At 32.5% G+C, this 19435-nt stretch overlaps 2 protein-coding genes across 2 annotated transcripts; one reads left to right on the top strand and one right to left on the bottom strand.

Annotated features, from left to right (window-relative positions):
- Positions 1–6927: 6927 nt before the first annotated feature.
- On the top strand, positions 6928–9376 carry LOC123895201 (CBS domain-containing protein CBSX5-like). The gene is made up of 2 exons (XM_045945433.1): positions 6928–7360; positions 8326–9376. Exons 1-2 carry the CDS (start codon positions 7038–7040, stop codon positions 9167–9169), a joined length of 1167 nt encoding a protein of 388 aa, XP_045801389.1. The 5' UTR covers positions 6928–7037; the 3' UTR covers positions 9170–9376.
- Positions 9377–12273: 2897 nt separating this feature from the next.
- Positions 12274–17603, bottom strand: LOC123895199 (ultraviolet-B receptor UVR8). Its single transcript, XM_045945432.1, has 6 exons — positions 16348–17603; positions 15522–15731; positions 15227–15337; positions 13278–13646; positions 13057–13164; positions 12274–12799 (listed from the first exon to the last, which is right to left on the bottom strand). Exons 1-6 carry the CDS (start codon positions 16672–16674, stop codon positions 12461–12463), a joined length of 1464 nt encoding a protein of 487 aa, XP_045801388.1. The 5' UTR covers positions 16675–17603; the 3' UTR covers positions 12274–12460.
- Positions 17604–19435: the final 1832 nt, after the last annotated feature.

The following is a 19435-nucleotide window of genomic DNA, read 5'->3' as shown; positions in this document are numbered from 1 at the left end:
ACCACAGCTCATCATAGAACATGTTTTGTACAGATAGATAAGATGCTGCACTGCCGCACCACCGTCTGCCTCCTGACTCAAAAATAAATAAATGCTAGGTGACTATTTATCTACTCTCACATAAATTGAGGACATATGCCCTATGTTGATATGACACCAATGAAATTCATCCACATGTATCTAAATCAAATATAAATAATATTTTACTACAAAGTAATTTTAACTACTTTTATTTTCAATTAATTATATTTTAGGTTACTATTTTTCTTTAATTATATTTTAGGTTATTTGTGTAAACGCTTCACTTTACCATCAATTTTCATCACAATAAGCTTCAACCACCAAATTTTACGATCAACTATCAAATTTTCACTGCTTCTTTCTCCATTCTTATCATTGGCCGCCAATTTTCCACTTCACTTGTGATCCTTCCTTCAACAAGACACTTCTTCTTCGTCGTGGTCTTCTTCTTCGCCGTGACCGCTTCTTCTCTTCTACAATTGTCGTCGCCGTCGTTGTTTCTCCTCTTCTGCAATTGCCGCTTCTTCTTACCCTTCCTTCAACCTTCAAACGCTAATTCACCTCTTCCGGAATCACTTGTCCATCATCGGCTACGTTTGTTCCAGAATCGGATTTGGCTAGGTAACATTGATTTTATTTTTTATTTTGTTGTATGTTTTAATCACTCTCTGATTTCTTCTGAAGCTTGAAGGTTCCATACAAAGAACGAATCTGAAGCTTGAAGGTGAAATCATAACGAATATGGAATTGAAAGTTTTTTGACGATAAGAAGAAAGCTTTTTTTTAATGCGAAGAATAAAGTTATTTGAGACTGTAAAACAATTTGAAGGAGAAACAAACAAATTAGAAGCAATTAAGATCAAAATGTAAATTCATAGAATATAATACTTAAAAATAATTAATTTAAAAATAAAAGTAGTTAAAATTACTTTTTGATAAAAAATTAATTATGTTTGACTTATATACATGTGGATGAATTTAATTGGTGTCACATCATGCCACGTCAGCATAGGACATATACCCTCAATTTATGAGAGGGTTAATTAGAAAAAACCTAAATGCTATATATGCATCCAATGTAATCATATATATTTTATTTATCTAATCTTAACTTTTTGACAGTTTATTTATCTAGTCTTAAAAAGTACTATTATAATTAAGCTCTACATTGCATGCAATCATATTTTATTTTTCTAGTCTTAAATAGATCGAGGAAATCAACATTTTAAAAAGATTGAGCTTAATTATACTTTTTTCCACGCATGCATGTAGTTATAGTTGGTATGCCATCAACATCTTCATATCGATCGGGTCCATTTAACATATTGAAGGTGAGTGAGATTAAATTCCTATAAATAATTAATCAAACATTTTTTGCCATATATGAATAATTTATATACACATTTAAATAACAAACGCACACACTCACACACACATTTGCCTCGGGTTAATTTCAATTATGAAAAGTATGAATATTCCACGCAGGTAATTATACTTTTATTAGAATATTAACACCAAGTAGTTGAACAAAATAATATACTATCACAAATCTTCGCAAGTTTAAGATTTAGAGCCATCTATTTGTTTAAACATGCTAGGTAGTGTAACATTTTCGTCCGTTTAAAAAAGTATAAGATTTTCGTTTATTAATATCTGAAAGTTTTTGAGAACAAAGTAACATATAATATAATGTACATGCTTCGTGCTTAAAACATGTTTGTCATCAATCACCATCAAGTATATTACATACTATACTATACTACGTAAGTACATAAATATAAGGGTTGAAATTAATCAATATAATAACGTGAACCTTAGCTGGAGTACATTAATAGAGAAGTTGTTAACATACTATTATTTATCAAAGTGTCAACAAATATTAGTTCAGTTGGTATGTAATATGTAGAAATTGAAATTCAATTCCTAATATAATTTTTTGATAAAAAAAATTCTAATAGTCATTTTAAAAAGTGAAATTATAGTCAATATAACCAAAAACCAACAAAAACCAAAAAAGTGTGAACAGCTATTCACCGAACAAATTTTTTTTTTTTTTAATTACTTAAGAAGTTTTTTTAACGAAAATTACTTGAGAAGTTCATTACTAACACTTATTTACGTTAATTAATAACACATGTGCTATGATATTGTTGGATTTAAATGTGGGTGGATACAAGTAAGTAATGTATAAGTTAGTATACTACACTCATTTTATAGGGTCAATAAAACAGTCATAAAATAAGTTCAAACTTTCAACTTTTAGCCAAACATCATTTTACCAATTTCTTATTTCTTAAAAGATTCATCTTTTAAAAGATATATTTTTAATTGAATCTACAATTTCTTAGCTTTGAGGAGAAGATGACATGAATTCCGGCCCTCCAAATCGACCTCAGAGTTTTATGCGAAAGATAAAAATAACAACACTGAAAGAAAAGCAAATAGATCTTCCGACATTACCATCACCATTCCATCAACCTAAAAATATAATTCCAAAAATTGAGATTGAGAATGAACATTTTACAAAAAGATGAATTTTTTATTCTATAACCGCCTTGCATGCACCAAATTCAATTCGGATCAACCACCGCAAATTCAAAACCACACACCTCCGCAAATTATCCTTTGTTGGAAGCCGATAATTTAACAATTAATAGCCATAGAAAAAACTATCACATATGACGGAGTATAACTAAATCATTACTTAAACATGTTATCAGACCCTTGTTTTTTACTAGGTGAAAGTTAGAGGGTGGATCATATGTGTTGGTATTAGATCCTTGAATCGAAAATCTTCTTAAAAAGGAGAAGTCAAGAGCAGGGTTTTCATCTCATAGCGGTTGGCCCTAGTTCAAAAGGAAGAGTTAGATTATCCGGACTTATTGGAATAATCATTTTTTCAAGTGTGAGTCTTCCACATTTAGGGTCCGTTTGAGTTAGTTTATTTTTTAGCTTATTCAAACAGCTTATGCAAATAAATAAATTTTTATGTACTATTATAAGTTTGTTTATGATGAAATAGCTTATAAAATTACAATTTTCACTAGTGAGAACTTATAACATTACATAAAACCTAATTTATATTGCATAAGTTGTTTGCATAAGCTGATAAATAAGCTAATCCAAACGGACTCTTAATACTTTTGCATCACCGTTGTTAATGGAGCATGTGTCTCATGACAAGAGAATTTAGGGATAGACGTATTTCTCTCATGCGATAGGCAAGTGAAAATACAACTGAATGTGAGTGAGTTCGTCAAATCTTTCTCAAATCTTCTAATTAAGGTCCATGAAGATCGTGAGAGTATTGGAATCTCGAAAAAGAAAAAAAAAACTAAGTAAGACTTGACAATTGTGCATTTTATTCATGCTCCATGTTAATTTGTAGCACCTTTAATCTAAGAAGCTATATGGAGCCACGATATGCGGAAATTACGACGCATAAATTATATGAATAGTATACAAAGTTAACATTAGGTCATTTATTTTGGGACGAATGGATGACTAATTTTACTTATAGTATGTATACATTCTTTTTTATTCAATTTGTCAAATTATAATAGCATGACAACATTGACAAGGCAGAGACCTTAATAAGCATTTTTTTTTATTGTTAGGGAAAAAAAACATTAAATATATTGTGCAAGTTGATGAAAGCTTGTGATCAAGAATATGCTATATAGTATGTTGAGATGCCGGCTTGTCGATTTTGTGCGATCAGCGGTTAATAATCACCACAACACCTTATCAAACAAAAAGGTACCAACTAGATTACTATTAATTATAAGCAGATTGCATGGTTCTTTTTGCCTACTTTATTTTTTTATTTTGTTTCTCTAATAATTTGTCTCTTTAGCCATAAGAAAATAATATTCTCGTACAAGTGGTTTGTTGGTTAATTAATTAGTAGCTATAATAATTATTAGTTAATGTTAATCAGGTGTTTTATTTGATAAATTATTGTCAGATCTAGTCTTTTGCACGTACTTTCTACGGTGGAGTGGAATCGATGGAAGATTAGCCATCGTCCATTTTTTGTGTGGTCAAAGTCAATTAAATAATAACAATACAAATATACAAAATACTCCTACCGGTTGTAGTAGTAAATTTGATAAAAGGTAGAGGTATTTTTGTAAAGAAATCATTAGTGTATATTGAATTTTGAAAAGAGAAATACAATTAACATTTTTCAATTATCATTTAAGTATAGAGATTTTTTTTTTGTAAAGCATTTATTAATGTTTGTTGGATTTTAAAAATGATTATGTGCAAGACACTAAAAAATAGAACAAGGTTTATAATTAGAGACGGAAAGAATACCGTATATATTTTGTCGACAAATGAAAAATTTATGAACTTCTACAAATATATAATAATTATATATAGTAACAAAAAATGTTTCAAAATATATAAAAGCTTGAAGAATGAAAGAAATTAATGGTAGTAAAATATTGTAAATTTAACAATTAAATTTGTAATGAGTGAACAAGTCATGGCCCATGGGGCTTAAAAAATTACATAATACTACTACCAAAAGAATTTTTTATTTTCTTGTGGGGGCTTAAGCCCCCAATGCCTAAAACTTGCATCTGCCCCTGCCTATATATATATATATAAAATCATAGATGAGTAAAATGTAAACGGACAACAAATTACATATAAACCAAAAATAAATTAGAAAATTTAGAAGAACAAAAAAATTCTCTCTTTATTTTTTATTTTTTTGGTACATATTCTGTCTTTATTTTTAGAGATATTTTTATGAAAATAAAAGTAATTAATCGAAAAATATAACTAATTAAGTGAATATTCGTATTTAGTCAAAAAGAAAATGGATATTCATATGAAGGGAAAAAAAAAAGTAAAATTAAGTGGATCCTAAATTATTAATTATTTTTGGCCGAGTAAAGCAATCTTTTGGCGAAATTTTTTTTTCTATCCCAACAATTATACCTTTACCCCTACAAACACATTTTTTCTTCCAATTTAACCCTTATAATTATTTGACTTCATCCCTACAATTTGTTTTTTGCCACGCAATTTTTTTTATTACAACAAGAACAATAACAACAAAACCATGGCTAAACTGCAACATCTGAAAAATTGAAAATTTTTAAGAACAATAACAACAAGAACCTCATTAATCATATTAGCTTTAAGTTGTTGAAGGCTATAATCATCAGAAATCTTAAAGCTCCTCATGAAATTACCCCTTTAACACATCGTTCCTCTTCAAAAGTTCAACCAACAAATCTTGTTGAAACCAAGAAGCACCACCTTCCAAACGTGAGATCTGGGTGTCTCACTACGATCAAGGCAGGCTTAGGTATGATCCGGAATTAAATTTAGGGGAGAAATTGGAAATGGGCGAAGGAAGTGGGAAGTGAAAATTCCTATAGAGATAGGGGATTTGGATCCAATAAATTGGTATAAAAATTCATGAAGAGCAACCAAAGATTTTGATACTACCTCATTGATGGGTACTATCAAAATCCTTTCAAATATTGATTTTGTAGCAACCAGATATGTTGCGATCTATTGAACAACGCACTCTAGAAATTCCATATTTTATCCTCCTGAAATTCTTTATTAAAGTTTTTCGGTTTGAAACTCATTTTGGTTAGGATTATAATGTTCCGGATCACTTTTTTTAGGTATTCCGGTATGAAATTTTGACAATAAAAAAATTTTGCGTGGCAAAAAAAAAATGTAGGGGTAAAGTCAAACAATTAAAAGTGTAAAATTGGAAGACAAATGTGTTTGTAGGGGTAAAATTATAATTGTTGGGGTAGAAAAAAATATTGTCTTTTGGCCGAGTAGGGTTGGGAATAGGTTAGGCGGCCTACAGACGCCTTCAGCCTGGCCTGTGTAAGCCTGGCCTAGCCTGGTCTGTTTATTAAAAATGTCAGGCTTAGGCTTTGAAAAAAGTCTGTTTACCTAAAAAGGTCAGGTTCATGCTTTTAAAAAAGCAACAAAGCCTGATAGGGCGGCCTGTTTATATTTAATTATTATTTATATTTTTTTTTGCCAAAGAAAAAAATATTATTATTTAATCATATTTGTTATTTTATTAACTTTTAATTATTGTGCTAATCATTTCATTAGTTTTTTCTTAATGTTGAAGAAATCATAAAAATTTAAATGTGAAATAGACTTTTAAGGCCTGTTTAGCCGATTTAAAAAGATTATATAGAGACTTTTATGTAACACAGACTTTTAAATAGGCTACAAGGTCAGACCAGATTTTAAAAAGACTCAGGTCAGACCAAAATAAATAACATTTGATAGGCCGTAGGTCAAGCTCAGGCCTATCAAAGTCTGGTCTGGCCTGTTGGGCGAGTAAAGCGATGAGGCCCACTTGCACCAAAAGAGTAAAAAAAAATAAGGTATTAGGACCCACAACCTAGTTTCATAGAACGCACCCTTCCTCTTTCCACTTGAAAGCATATTACACTCAATTTGGTTATATGAATATTTAATCATAATTTTTAATTTTTAATGTAAATCAAATTCATTGAATAAATAATGTATACAATTTATATTGTAAAAAACTGGATTATTTTTATTTATTCATTAAAATAAAATGGATAAATTTATGTATTTTTTCTTGGTCAAGAGATGAATTTATGTATTCTACTTGTTATCAAATATACTTTCTCTAATTGGTAATATAAAAAATAATTCTGTTTTTAAATATATTGAAAAATTAATGTATTTAATATATTTTTTAATGTATTTAAATAATGAATTTATTTCATTTTAGAGATTGAAGGTCGGAGGGAGTATTTAATTAAAAAAATAAATACATTTAAGCTCTTTTAACATTTTTTTTTTCTCTTATCCCACCAAACGATCCTATAAGCCAGTACTCTTATATTTTCCTCTATAAATACACACATTTTACACCCTTTTTCCATTCATTCTCAACACACTCACAACAAAAACGAGTGTTTGAACGTTTCAACTTTTCCATCGCCGCCTTCTTCCTCTTCTTCACCGGAGCAACCAATCTTTGTATGGCAGTATCTTTTCTGACACATGAGTTATCTGAACTCTGTCTCGGTAAGCCGCCGTTGAAGTCCATTTCAACATCGGCTACCGTCGTCGAGGCAATTGAAGTCCTCCGAAACTCCGACGAAAGTTTCGTCAGTGTTTGGAACTGTGACCACTCTGAATTTGGTCGTTGTGAATGTGTTGGAAAAATTTGTATGGTTGATGTTATTCTTTTTCTTTGTAAAGAGGAAAATCTTTTGTGTCCTTCTTCTGCTCTTAAGGCTTCCATTGCTCATGTTTTGTCTAAGGCTAATGCTCTTGTTGTCCATCTAGAACCTTCTTCTAGGTACTTTACTAATTATTTATTTATTACTATTACTTCACTTTTGCAATATTTTATAATGTTAGGTATGATTTTTTTTTTGTTACAATGTTAGGTATGATAATATGATATGATGAACAAAATATGAAATATTATTTAATTATTTTATATTATTTGAGGATTGTTTAGATCTAGATTCACTTTTGTAAAAGTACATCACACAATTGTCCCACAAGAGTAGCTCGGTTGGTGGCGACTTAGGACATTACTGATAGCAACTAGGAATATTATTGGAGGAGTCGAAGTTCCAAATCTGGATTTTGGATATCACATTATTGTAGTATGTGAGTCTAGCCACTAGGTTACTAGACCAGAGAAAGAATACATTACACAATTATAGATAATTAAACTTAGTAAATAACCTCGGTTATTAATTTGAGATCAGATGGTCTCTAAATTACACATTTGTCACATTAGCTTGAAATAAGCTCTTATATTGATTTAGATTAGACGATCGAATAATTGTTTGAAGATCTGATTTTTTTGTTTTATAATGTTGGGGTTGATTTATTCATTTAGAAAAAAAATTATTATAATGTTGGGGCTGAATTTCAAATTTATTTTGGGGGGATTTGATAATTGTTGTAGTTTTGGATCTAGAAGTGTTTGATTTTGATGGAAAAAAGAATATAGCCCTTTAATTTGAATATGAATTTAACCCACTTGGGTTGGTGTGGTGTTGGATTGAGACCTTGGAGTGTGCTCCTCTCAAGGTCTCAGGTTAGGTTCCTCCTGGTATCAATTTCGGTGGGCTAGTCCATACGGTGTCAAAAAACTCTAGCTTTAAATGGGCCCCCCCGCAAGTGGGTGGTGAGATTGGTCCTCTCAGAATATTTTAAGTGTGATCAAGTTGCATTGAAATTTTTAGACTTTTAGTGTGATCAAGTTTGAATTTAAGTTTAAACCCTCTTGTTATTTCGATGTTTCAGCTTGTTGGAAGCCATTGATCTGATACTCCAGGGAGCACAGAATATTGTGGTGCCAATTTTGCAAACAAAAAGAAGCGGCGTTTCAAGGAGAAAACAACTGCTGAAATCATCAACAATCAATAGCCATAACGGTGCTGAATTCTGCTGGTTAACACAAGAGGACGTGATCAGGTTCCTGCTTGGTTCCATCGGCCTCTTCACTCCACTCCCTGCATGCTCCATCGATGCTCTCGATATCATCAGCTCTGATGTGCTCGCCATTGATTACTATTCCCCTGCATCTTCGGCTGTTGAAGCCATCTCAAAGTCCCTCGCACAACAGACATCTGTTGCAGTTGTCGACAGTGATGGGGAATTCATTGGTGAGATATCCCCTTTCACACTTGCTTGTTGTGATGAGACGGTTGCGGCCGCGATCACAACTTTGTCTGCAGGGGACTTGATGGCCTACATTGACTGTGGTGGCCCACCAGAAGATCTAGTGAGACTTGTCAAGGCAAGGTTGAATGAGAAGAATTTGGAAAAATTGCTGCAAGAGTTTACAATTTTGACTTCCTTGACTGGTGATGTGTCAGCTTCCTCTTCCTCTGATGAGGATAGTCCGTCGAGGACTTCGGCGAGGTCGGGAAAATATGCAAGGTCATCAAGCTACTCAGCTAGATATGTGAGGAAGGCAGAGGCTATTGTGTGTCATCCCAAGAGCTCCTTGATTGCTGTGATGATTCAAGCAATTGCTCATAGAGTTAACTACCTGTGGGTTATTGAAGATGATTGCAGCTTAGTTGGCATTGTTACTTTTTCTAATATCTTGAAGGTGTTCAGAGAACATTTAGAAACAATTTAGATGTTTAGGGCTTAGGATAAATGTGACAATGGTTTTGGTTTGGATGTTCATAGGGAATCATGAAACTTGGCTTGTTAATGTGGTCATTCTGTTACATTCTGTTATGAATAATTGCAATGTGAATGTGAATGTGACTAATGAGGCTTGATCTTTGTTTTGCTTTATTTGAGTGTGTGCTTCAATTCTAATAAATTTCTCTTTGATGCATTTCTTTGTGAAGAATAAGGTTCTTTATTTTGTTTTTCCTGTATCAGATTTCTTAGAAGTACTTAAAATGTTTTCTTTTGAAAATTGTGTTCATGTTAATAAAATCAAATGAGATTTGATACATTGTAAGAAAGCAATGAGATTTCTCTACCAGTTTGGCTTCAGATATATTTCGGATGAGGTTAAAAGCACTTCAATTATTCTGTTTATTTGGAGGATGTATGTATATCACATCATGTGTACATTAGAGGGACCAAAAGAGTAAGGAGTAAACAATGATATTTGATAACGAACTTCGGCTAATTTTTCTCGTCTCTGATTGTAGAGCACCTGCATTTTCTTTATATTATCGATGAAAGATTAGGATTTACAGTATACAATTTGTATTTAAATACTATAGTTAATAGTTTAGATTACAACATTACACTTGAATCGTACCAAGGGAGCTTTGTCCCCGCACATCAGTCTCCCTGACAGCAAATGTTTCGACCAGGCCCAAGGGCATGCAAGCGAGAGAGACTCTATCCGCTTATTAATTATAAGTCATACTCAACAAAGCAGTTATGCAGTGTGAATTGGATACATTTGATAATGATTGAAAGTTTCACAGACTTGGTCTATAAAATGGTTGTTAGATCAACGCTGCATGAATGTGAATTCAAAATTTTACGGCTGTAGATAGGAAGGTTCATTGGTTCTAAGTTGTAAGTGTCACAAGACATAAAGAAAGCTGCTTCATTTTTTTTGCTTTGATAGCAACTAATTATGCAAGTTGTATGAATTGTTTTTTTCTTTGACTAAAAATATTGAGACATATATACTATACCACTTTTGTAATTAAGCAAAACTACCTTAACAATTGTTGTCAAAAATCAAAGATACACTAAATTGTCCCACCACACAACTCTATTTATATTTCTACATTTTATTTGTCTTTACTTAAGCTTTGCCTTAAAGCACTCACTTTCCACCTCATTCTCCTCTAAGTCTAACTCACCCTTTTGTCATCTTCCTCCAACTCCCTCTACCATGAATCTGTGTGTAGGCTGGCAGCCTTCTAGAAGCATTCACAACTCAAATTCTGTGATCAAGTATTGAAATAAAAACAAATTAAAATAAATCCAAACAAAAATTTTCAAATTTTGTGACCATAGTAGCTGCATGAATTAAAGCGGATACCGGAGTGAGACCCTCCATAGCATCGGGTGAGTATGCGATCCTATCTGTGCAGATTTCCCAACAGCATCAATAAGAAGTAAAATACAAATCTGAGTCATGGCTAAAAAAATCTAAACAGACATAACTTGCATCATATGTAACTCGAAGGATAATAAATAAAATCCATAAATCAACGAGCACATAAGGCGAGTTCTTTTCTTCCAACCGAATTTTTTTCATATGGTCTGGAATCAAATCCTTAATACTTGAAACAATTCATTGTTGGTAATTAAAAAATCTTAAAAAACACAAAAACAAAGTAAGTAAAAATTGTAAAAATAAATGGTAGGTATTCGTATCTAAGTGTTACCAAACTTTGGTCCTTTCATTTAGTGTGTTTGAATTTTTACTATGCATATACTACCAACTCTTGCCATTGAAATTTATTATGTGTTGGGGCTAAATATTAAATGCCAACATTTTAGCAACAAACAAAGTAATGGTTCATACAAAGAACACATAACACATTTCCTAAGGAAGAATTTAAGCTTAGAAACATTGCAAGACTGGCAGATTATTTTTTTGCCAAAATGATTTAAGACATTTATTGACTGACTATGACATTTGATATACTATACTAAGCAAATATAGCCACAATATTTTTTGTATTCATGTGGCAAGCAAGAGCTAAACACAAATTTGGCCCAACATTTATATCCAAAAAACAGAAAACATAACTCTTGCTAGACTTTTATATGATTTTATTTTATTTTTTGCAAAAAGAAAAGGAGAGAAAAGAAAACTAATGCAATCATGTGGAAGCCTCACTACTGCTAGTTACACTAAAGCAACTTCATGTAGGAAAGTTAGGAAAATGTCAATAAAATTGAAGCTCCATCATTTTCAGATATTAGGAAAATGACATATAACAAGTTATTGAAGGTACAACTACCCCTCCTTATTATCTTCATCCTTTGTATCACCACTCTTTGATTGTGCACAACCCCTGCCACGATACACCTAATCGAAGAAGCGCCTTAACCTCTCATCTTTTTTATAAGAGAACTGCCTACTCCCACCTTGACTGAAAAAGAGATCTAATCTTTTAAGAAAGTAAAGTAGGAATAGATGGCCTGCTCCTAGCCTAGCCAAAGTCGATTGTAACTTGACATTTGTGATTTTCTTTTATCTATTTTGTGCACAAATTAACAAATCTGCACCGCAACACATATGACACACGTGGTAGATACTTTTTTTCGGTAACAAACTTAAGGAACTTCATTAATAATGATAGAAACAATACATGTAGAACTTCATTGTGAAGGCAGACTCCTATGCTCACTTTTTGTTCCGGCATGAACACTGTTGCATCAATGTTACATTTCACAAACGTTGTCAGTGGCGGTAGATACTTGAATCCCTTAACTATTTAATCCAAAGTTTGATATCTGACCAGTACAGATGAAAAAACATTTGTTGAAAAGAGTTAACCCCTTAAATGAATCTCGATTACCTCAACGAGTTAGCCTATACAGTTACACAGAGGATATTGTAGTTTACCAAAAAACAAATTAACAAATTTGTTTCACTTGTTTTGGCATTTTTAGGGACAAATTTTTTTCTCGTAATACTTTTAGGGTCCATGCTTCCAACTCTAATATAAGGTAACGTACTAACATTTGCCTATAAAAAAAATATCGAGGAATAAAAGTACATAGATATTTAATGACCCAAAAAAATGGTTCCAAACTATTAACCCTTCAACTGAATGAAAAATGGTTACTCACAATCTTACATGTTACTATAATTATTTGTTTATATCTATAAAACATTAAACTTTTACAAGTACAAAATAATAATTCTAAAATATTCAGGTGAACCACACATAAAAAGTATGTGACTTCTTTTGATGTATCAGATGCTGGTTTATAACATAGGATCAACATCTTCTTCAGATGATGAATTTTCTATGAAAATCTCAATAGGTTCAAGGCATTCTCTTAATGTATCATGACCAAGTTGAGCTCTTTCGTTGTCGCCAAAACCAAATATTTGTCCGCGGTTAGTGACTACTGCAGTGTGGTAGAGGCCGGTGCTGATTTGAGAAACATGGTGAGATCTTAATGAGTTTAAGATTCTTGGTTTCAAGATTTTATCTGATAACTTTCTGTCTAAAAATCCTAGGCTGCCAAATCCCATTGAGCCAAAGCCATAGACCAAACCTGAATCAAGTAGAACAAAGGTTTTTCTCTTTCTTGCACAGACCTACATGTAAGAATAATAATGTGAATATATGATTGAGAAACACAGACACGGACACTGACATGACACTAACTCTGACACGTCAAAACTGATAATAATCTGAAAATAGAAATTGAATGTAACTACATGGGCCGATGTATGACACCGATATGTGTTTCAGTGTCGGACATCGGACACACTTTCAAATGGTCCCTATAATGCAAAGAATTTAACCGTTGGATCTAAACAAAGATTAACAGAAATTATTAAGGATATAATACCTGAACAGCTAGGTGATTCTTGAGACTCGACAACAACTCTGGTCTTGTTTTCTCAATCTCATCTCCATGGCCTAAAGCACCGCAATATCCCTTCCCCCATGTATATACCTGAACCAATAATAACAGAAACTTATAAGCTATTCCATCGAGTACTTCAATAGTGCAAACCAAGTGTGTGAAAAGTAAAATCGAAAATTTATCATGTCCATTGTGAAACTCACAAATCCATTTGAATCAAGTGCCACTGCATGCTCGTCGCCAGCAGATACTTGAACAACGTGAGTACCTTTTCTTCTAAATTTCTGTATCAAACGTGGCAGTAACTCGTCATGTTGCTCACCATGGCCAAGACAGAAATTACCACCTGATCCGAAGGAGTATACTGATCCATCTCCTGTTACAGATAAGATATAGCTAGGTCCAGCAACAACTTGAACAATAGGTCCTACTTTACCAAGGAATTCAATCTTTTTGGGGCTTGGTCTGTCTTGGGCGTCGCCATGACCAAGTTGGCCGTGCGAGTTGGTTCCGCATGTATACACATGACCTTGTCTAGTGAGGAAGACTGTGAAGTTTAGCCCTGCTGCAACCTGAGAGACATTCATGTATTTCATATCGTTTAGAGAAGACCTTATAAATCAGGCTTCATTGAATAATAAAAAATTGGATAATGTCAATTTGGATCCTTAGTTTTTTTCGTTAAATTTGGATCCCTCAAGTTACAAAATCTTTTAGACACTTTGTTCATTTCTGTCGATTTTCTGTTTGAGTCTGTCAAATGTTTCCTTTGTTTCATTCCTCTTCTTCTTGCTGAGTCAGACACCTAATCACCAAAACGTAATGCCACATACGAAACATTTGACGAACTCAAAAACCAATAGAAAAGGACTGAAGTGTTTAACGTTTGTAACTTAAGAGACCAAAATGGTACGAGAAAAAGTTAAGTGACAAAAGTAAAACCTTAAAATATAATTTAGCCTAAAAAAAGTTGACAATTGAGAAGCTAGTGCCTTCATGGATATCCAAAATAGTACTGAGCACATACATCACAGCAAATCGATGGAACATCTTAGGCTAACTGGAATGCACAAATTTTTACACAAGATTTATTATTGTGTAACTTGGAACAACGCATAATGTTTCAAACATATGACAAAACTACAGTAGTTTTAAGTTAGAGACAACAACCCTCTCCAAATAACTTAGTAATGACCTAAAATCACAAAATGCATTATTATACTTCCTTGAAATATATAACTATATTGCAAGGTAGAAAGATTATAAATATAGCGATCAAAGTGAACTTTGAAATCTGATAGGAACTTCGGTATTGCGGCTTGCTTTTAATTTCCCCCTTGATAGCTAGCTTTTAAGTGAAGGTTCAATGAGAGCTTGGTTGCTTATCAGGTTATTTAGTCTAAAGTGAGATTAATAATCCAATGAGAACTGAGATTGTTTAAACGGTTTTTCTAAGGTGTACAATATTGCATATGTTAAGAATCATCATAAGTGAATAAATAAGGGAAAAACCGAGTAATTAACTATCTTTATTGTGTGCAGCAATATTGCACGCGTTAGGAAAATCGTAACATAAAATGCAAACCGAGATGAACCTCTTATGAAATAATTTGTTTGATGGTAAGGATCGAATTTGATTAAAATTGCAAATCAATCCCCAATTAAGTCATTAGATTGGCCATCACCCCCTTCATCAAGTCGGTCACATGATATCTCCCTTGATCGTTCATGAAAACTCACGTTCTAGAATCTGGGTTATCAGAGAAATATCACGCTTTATTATACTTTGGTCACTCTTCTTTCTCTCCCATGTGAAAACCACTTACCTTTCTGTAAAACATTTACTCTTCAATCTTTTTGGTTTGCGGCTTTTTACGAATTCAACAGGCATTTCGACAAATCAATTTGGAAAAACACCGCGAATTGGTAAGTCCAAACCAATTCGCAGTTCCCTATATACTTCAGGAAATTATGTGACTATGATTTAAACTATAAAATGCATTTTATCGCGGCCTTCATGGAAAGAATTGATAGCCAATTTTATATTATATCAGACTAAGATCAAAACATATAGCAAAAGAGAACAGACGAAAAATAATAGAAGCAAAGCAAGCTTTCATATGGTAATCATGAAAGGTGATATGTAGTTTACCTGCTTGCAAGGAATCCCCTTTAAGGATTCAACAAGACGTGGCCTGAAAATAGGTCGATTTGTATCACTATGACCACAGCACGAAGATGAATTATCTCCACATGTGAATACCTGCAAGGTGAAGTTGCACGTTCATGACGGAAACAAGTATTAATCATTTTACAATTAAAAAAAAAACTATTGGTTTCAATTCCAATGAAAATACAACAATAATGGAACGTGCAGAGTAATTTATTCCATACTAATGACTTGCCCGTGTGTCTAATTATTGAATAAAGATTAAGCAGCTACAAACCTCTCCAGATTGCATAACGAAAGCTGCATGGTTATAGGAGGCTGAAACATGTGCCACACGCGCCAAAGGTGGGAAGTTGATTCGAGTAAATGCTGAACACTGTGTTGTTTCAGATCCTTGACCAAGTACACCACACAAACTTGAACCACAAGAATAGACCGAGGAATTGCTGATCGCCAAGGTGTGATACTTTCCTGCCGTAATTTGCATCTGCCAATAAAATGCCATTCATCATTTATGTACAACTCTACAACTCATCTTATAAAAGGAAAGTAAGAATAGTAAAGATAAGCAAGTGAAAAAATAACATAAAAAAGTATCCAAATTATGAGACTTGTTCTTAAACTATCATTATACAACATTTATAAATCCAAATCCATATCCTTTTCTTTTTTTTCTGTTTAATTCATTGCACAAATGTATTATTGCATCACTTATTAACAATGTTGTCAAATAGCAGCTATAGCGGCACAATAAAGCTATATAGCATAGTGGAATTTGAACAAATCACTTTTAGTCTACAATACACTATTTAATACAGAGTTTTGTCACATAGCGGTTATAGCAGCGCTATAGCAACTTAGCATAGCAGAATTTGAACAAACTACTAATTTCCGCAATCAGCGATTGACATCACTACTTGTTGCTGTTGATTTACTTACCATATAAACTCTTATGTTTAAACAATTTGGGGCAGAAAAACATAAAACATCATCACTCTTAAGAAACTTACTTAATATAGAATCGAAACCGAAAATGGCAACTTTTAATACAAAAGGAAACAAACAAACATTAAAAGACAATAGTTTATATAATGAAATAGTACATTGCCTGAAGATGTCTCAACCATGTCAGAGGATTGTTCAACAGACTCCAAAAACCTCAAAACCCGCTTCCATTTTCCGCCACATCGATCATACAAATCCTTTTGAGAATTCAAACCAATCATTGAAAAGGTGGCATTAGAGCCACACAATTGAAATGCAGCTAAGTCTACCAATGACTTAAACTTTAAGTCACATAAGTCATTTCTAACACCAAAAGTTTTTGAAGCAAATTCCAAACGAACAAGGTCTATTGCACTTAGCTTCCCTGAGCATAGAATTTCCAAAATCAAATGTGAAGGTAATTCCTCAAAGTGATTTTTTCCCATACTTGAAAGTTGAAAATTGAAATTTTTTCTCTCACCAAAGAAAACTAAAAGTGATTCTTCTTCTTCTTCACACAACCAGCAACAACCCTTTTGAATAAAGTATCAAATTTTGAGACGAAATCTCATACAATTGAAGCAGCATATGAAGAAAACATCATAAGGGAGAAAAATATGACAAATTGAATAGGAAGAATTAATGGGTGATGATTGAAAATGAGATTGGAAATCAAACATCAGAAAAGTACTAATCACACCCCCCGCAAAATCACCTTCAAAATTCAAAGATCAAAGACAAAAAAAAAACACCTTTACACCCAAAAAAAATTGAATTTTGCAAGCAAAGAAGAATTTCAAATTGAAATTAGATCAATTGAATTGAAATCAAACACTGATCTAAATCAAGTAGCTGAGTGAAGAAAGGAAGAAACTTTTGTGGAAAATTGAAGAGAAAAAGGAAAGTGCGATGAGAAGGAAGCAATTAAATTAAGAGAGGAATCAAAGGGTAGTGATTGATTTGATGGGTGTTGAAGAAAAATGAAAAAGATTAGGGTTTTATGAAGTGTGTTTATGAATGGGAAATTTTCATGTGTTTCTTATTAGGGGTCTTGTTTTTTTTCTGTAATGAAATTTTGAGGAAGATTGAGGAATTTGAGAGAGTGTGAAAAGGAAAGAGAAAAAACATGGTGGCGTCGGTGGTGGTACCTAGGTTGATTTCTTGTCTTTGAAGTTGTTCATACGTGGCACTCTCTCAATGAGCCACGTCAGCAGATGTTTTAGGTTAAGAATTTCAGTTCTGGTTTGTTTGCTGTAGCATTTGTACTATGAACATTTTTAATCGAATGGAATCATATGGAAAAGAGTGTGTTAAAGTGTTTGTTTACACATACTTTGTTTCGATCATAACCCATCATGTTCTTCTACACATACATCTATGTTGCATGGATACTTCATTTTCGACCGAGTACCGGTACTAGGTATGTACCGGGGTACCGATACGCGTATGGTACTTCTCTGATACGCACCGACGTCGTACCTAATTTTTTATTTTTTATTTTGCAATTGTTACACGTGTGGTACGCGCGTGGTACACCAATCCAAAAAAACACGGTTTTTTTTCTTCTCCTTTTTCTTTTATTATTAGTTTTTTTTATAGGAAGATTTAGGTTTTTTAATTTTTTAAAATATAAAATAGCAACTATTGCTAAAAAACAATAACAAAGTAGCCGCCGAAATTATTCACTCGTTCATTGAAAAGGAATAGACTAAATTCAAAGAGAGATGAAGATCTAATTTTTATTCATACCAATCTTCGTCTTCTCTCAAGAAAGAGAAATATTAATACTTATAATGAAAGTGCAACAAAAATGTGGGATATTCGTAGAGATGAATGAGATTTATTTAATATATAGTTGATATTCTTGAAATTGCTAGTCTTTCTCGCGGTGAACCTAACTAGAGGTCACTCTTTTTAGTGATGATGAAGAATGAAATAATTGACTCTTTTTGAGCTAATTGGTTTTTAATTTCATATTTTGATCTTTCGAACGATTTAAATTACATTTAAAGTGTGGTGTGATCTTTTTTATGTTTAATTATTTGTTTTAACAATATAACTATATTATTTTATATATATATATATATATATATATATATATATATATATTTAAAAAAAAAAATTATAAAGACGTATCCGTACCTTAGTTATTTTAAAAATGATGTACCCCATACTGATACCGGGTACCGGTACCGTACCCGCACCCGGGCAATATAGACATACATACTTTGCGTCTTGTTTCTTTTTCTTTTTTTTCCAAGATAAGTGCTGATGTTAGATTGTAAGTATATTATGTTTTGGATATGTCAACTATCAAGTCAATTTAATATATATGCAGTTTTTATTCTATGACTAATTAGTCGCCTATGCTTGTTTGGATCGAGCGTCTTCAAATCTCTGTCAGTGTTATAGTTGTATATTTCAACGGTTGATTAAGATGTATCTTTAGTATAGAAGTTTAGTTGTAAGGTGGGAGAGGGCAATGTTGGTAGCTTCGGAGGAAAAGATTGTTTAAGTGGAAGAAGAAGTTCGTTGTTATATATATATATAGAGAAATGTTTTAGCTAATATTTGGTTGTTGAGTATAAAAATATTTTAACTAATATTACTTTGCACGATAATGTGTCTGACATTTGAGATTGGATTGATGGCATCGGTGGAGGCTATTCCGATTAAAGTTGGTTATAAGTCGGTCATTATTTGGAATAGGTTGGTCATTTTGAAGATCTCTTTGTTTATTTGATGATTGTTGTGTAGCTTTATTGCCAATGAATAATAACTCGTCTTAGTGTGGTGTTAATGTTGCTGAAAATTTCTTGTGTGGGCGGTTGCGGTATAGAGGAATCAGTTCAAGACATATTTTTTGGATGTCCGAACTTTGGTCATGTGTGGACGACAAGAATCGTGATTCAGAGGTATTTTGGTATATTTTTATATGAATCGTGATTTTCAGTTGTTTAATAATGTGTTTTTTTATCAACAAGAAATTAAAATCACCAGAATTCTGAGAAAAGAAATTAAGCATTTAGTGTGGTTCTGATGTAGATGTAAATGCAAAATTATAAAATAAAAATTGCTATGATTTTCATCAATTGTGCTTGGAAATATCATGTGTATAGGTGTTGTATGACACATTAGATGGTGTGTTCCATTTGGTGATTGAAGTTATGAACCATTTGGTGGTGTTTAAGAGATCATTTTTTTTTA

The sequence above is a fragment of the Trifolium pratense genome, linkage group LG7 (genome assembly GCF_020283565.1).
Source record: "Trifolium pratense cultivar HEN17-A07 linkage group LG7, ARS_RC_1.1, whole genome shotgun sequence".
NCBI lineage: Eukaryota > Viridiplantae > Streptophyta > Magnoliopsida > Fabales > Fabaceae > Trifolium > Trifolium pratense.
Note: the sequence above shows the minus strand (reverse complement) of the source record. Positions and strands in the feature narration are given on the sequence as shown.

Excerpts from the sequence above, each read along its gene's own strand:
- LOC123895201 (XM_045945433.1), top strand. The coding sequence starts at position 7,038 with ATGGCAGTATCTTTTCTGACACATGAGTTATCTGAACTCTGTCTCGGT. Across the intron at positions 7,361-8,325 it reads CATCTAGAACCTTCTTCTAG|CTTGTTGGAAGCCATTGATC; the intron begins GTACTTTACTAA and ends TCGATGTTTCAG.
- LOC123895199 (XM_045945432.1), bottom strand. The coding sequence starts at position 16,674 with ATGGGAAAAAATCACTTTGAGGAATTACCTTCACATTTGATTTTGGAA. Across the intron at positions 15,338-15,521 it reads TCGTTATGCAATCTGGAGAG|GTATTCACATGTGGAGATAA; the intron begins GTTTGTAGCTGC and ends TTCACCTTGCAG. Across the intron at positions 13,165-13,277 it reads CACTTGATTCAAATGGATTT|GTATATACATGGGGGAAGGG; the intron begins GTGAGTTTCACA and ends TTATTGGTTCAG.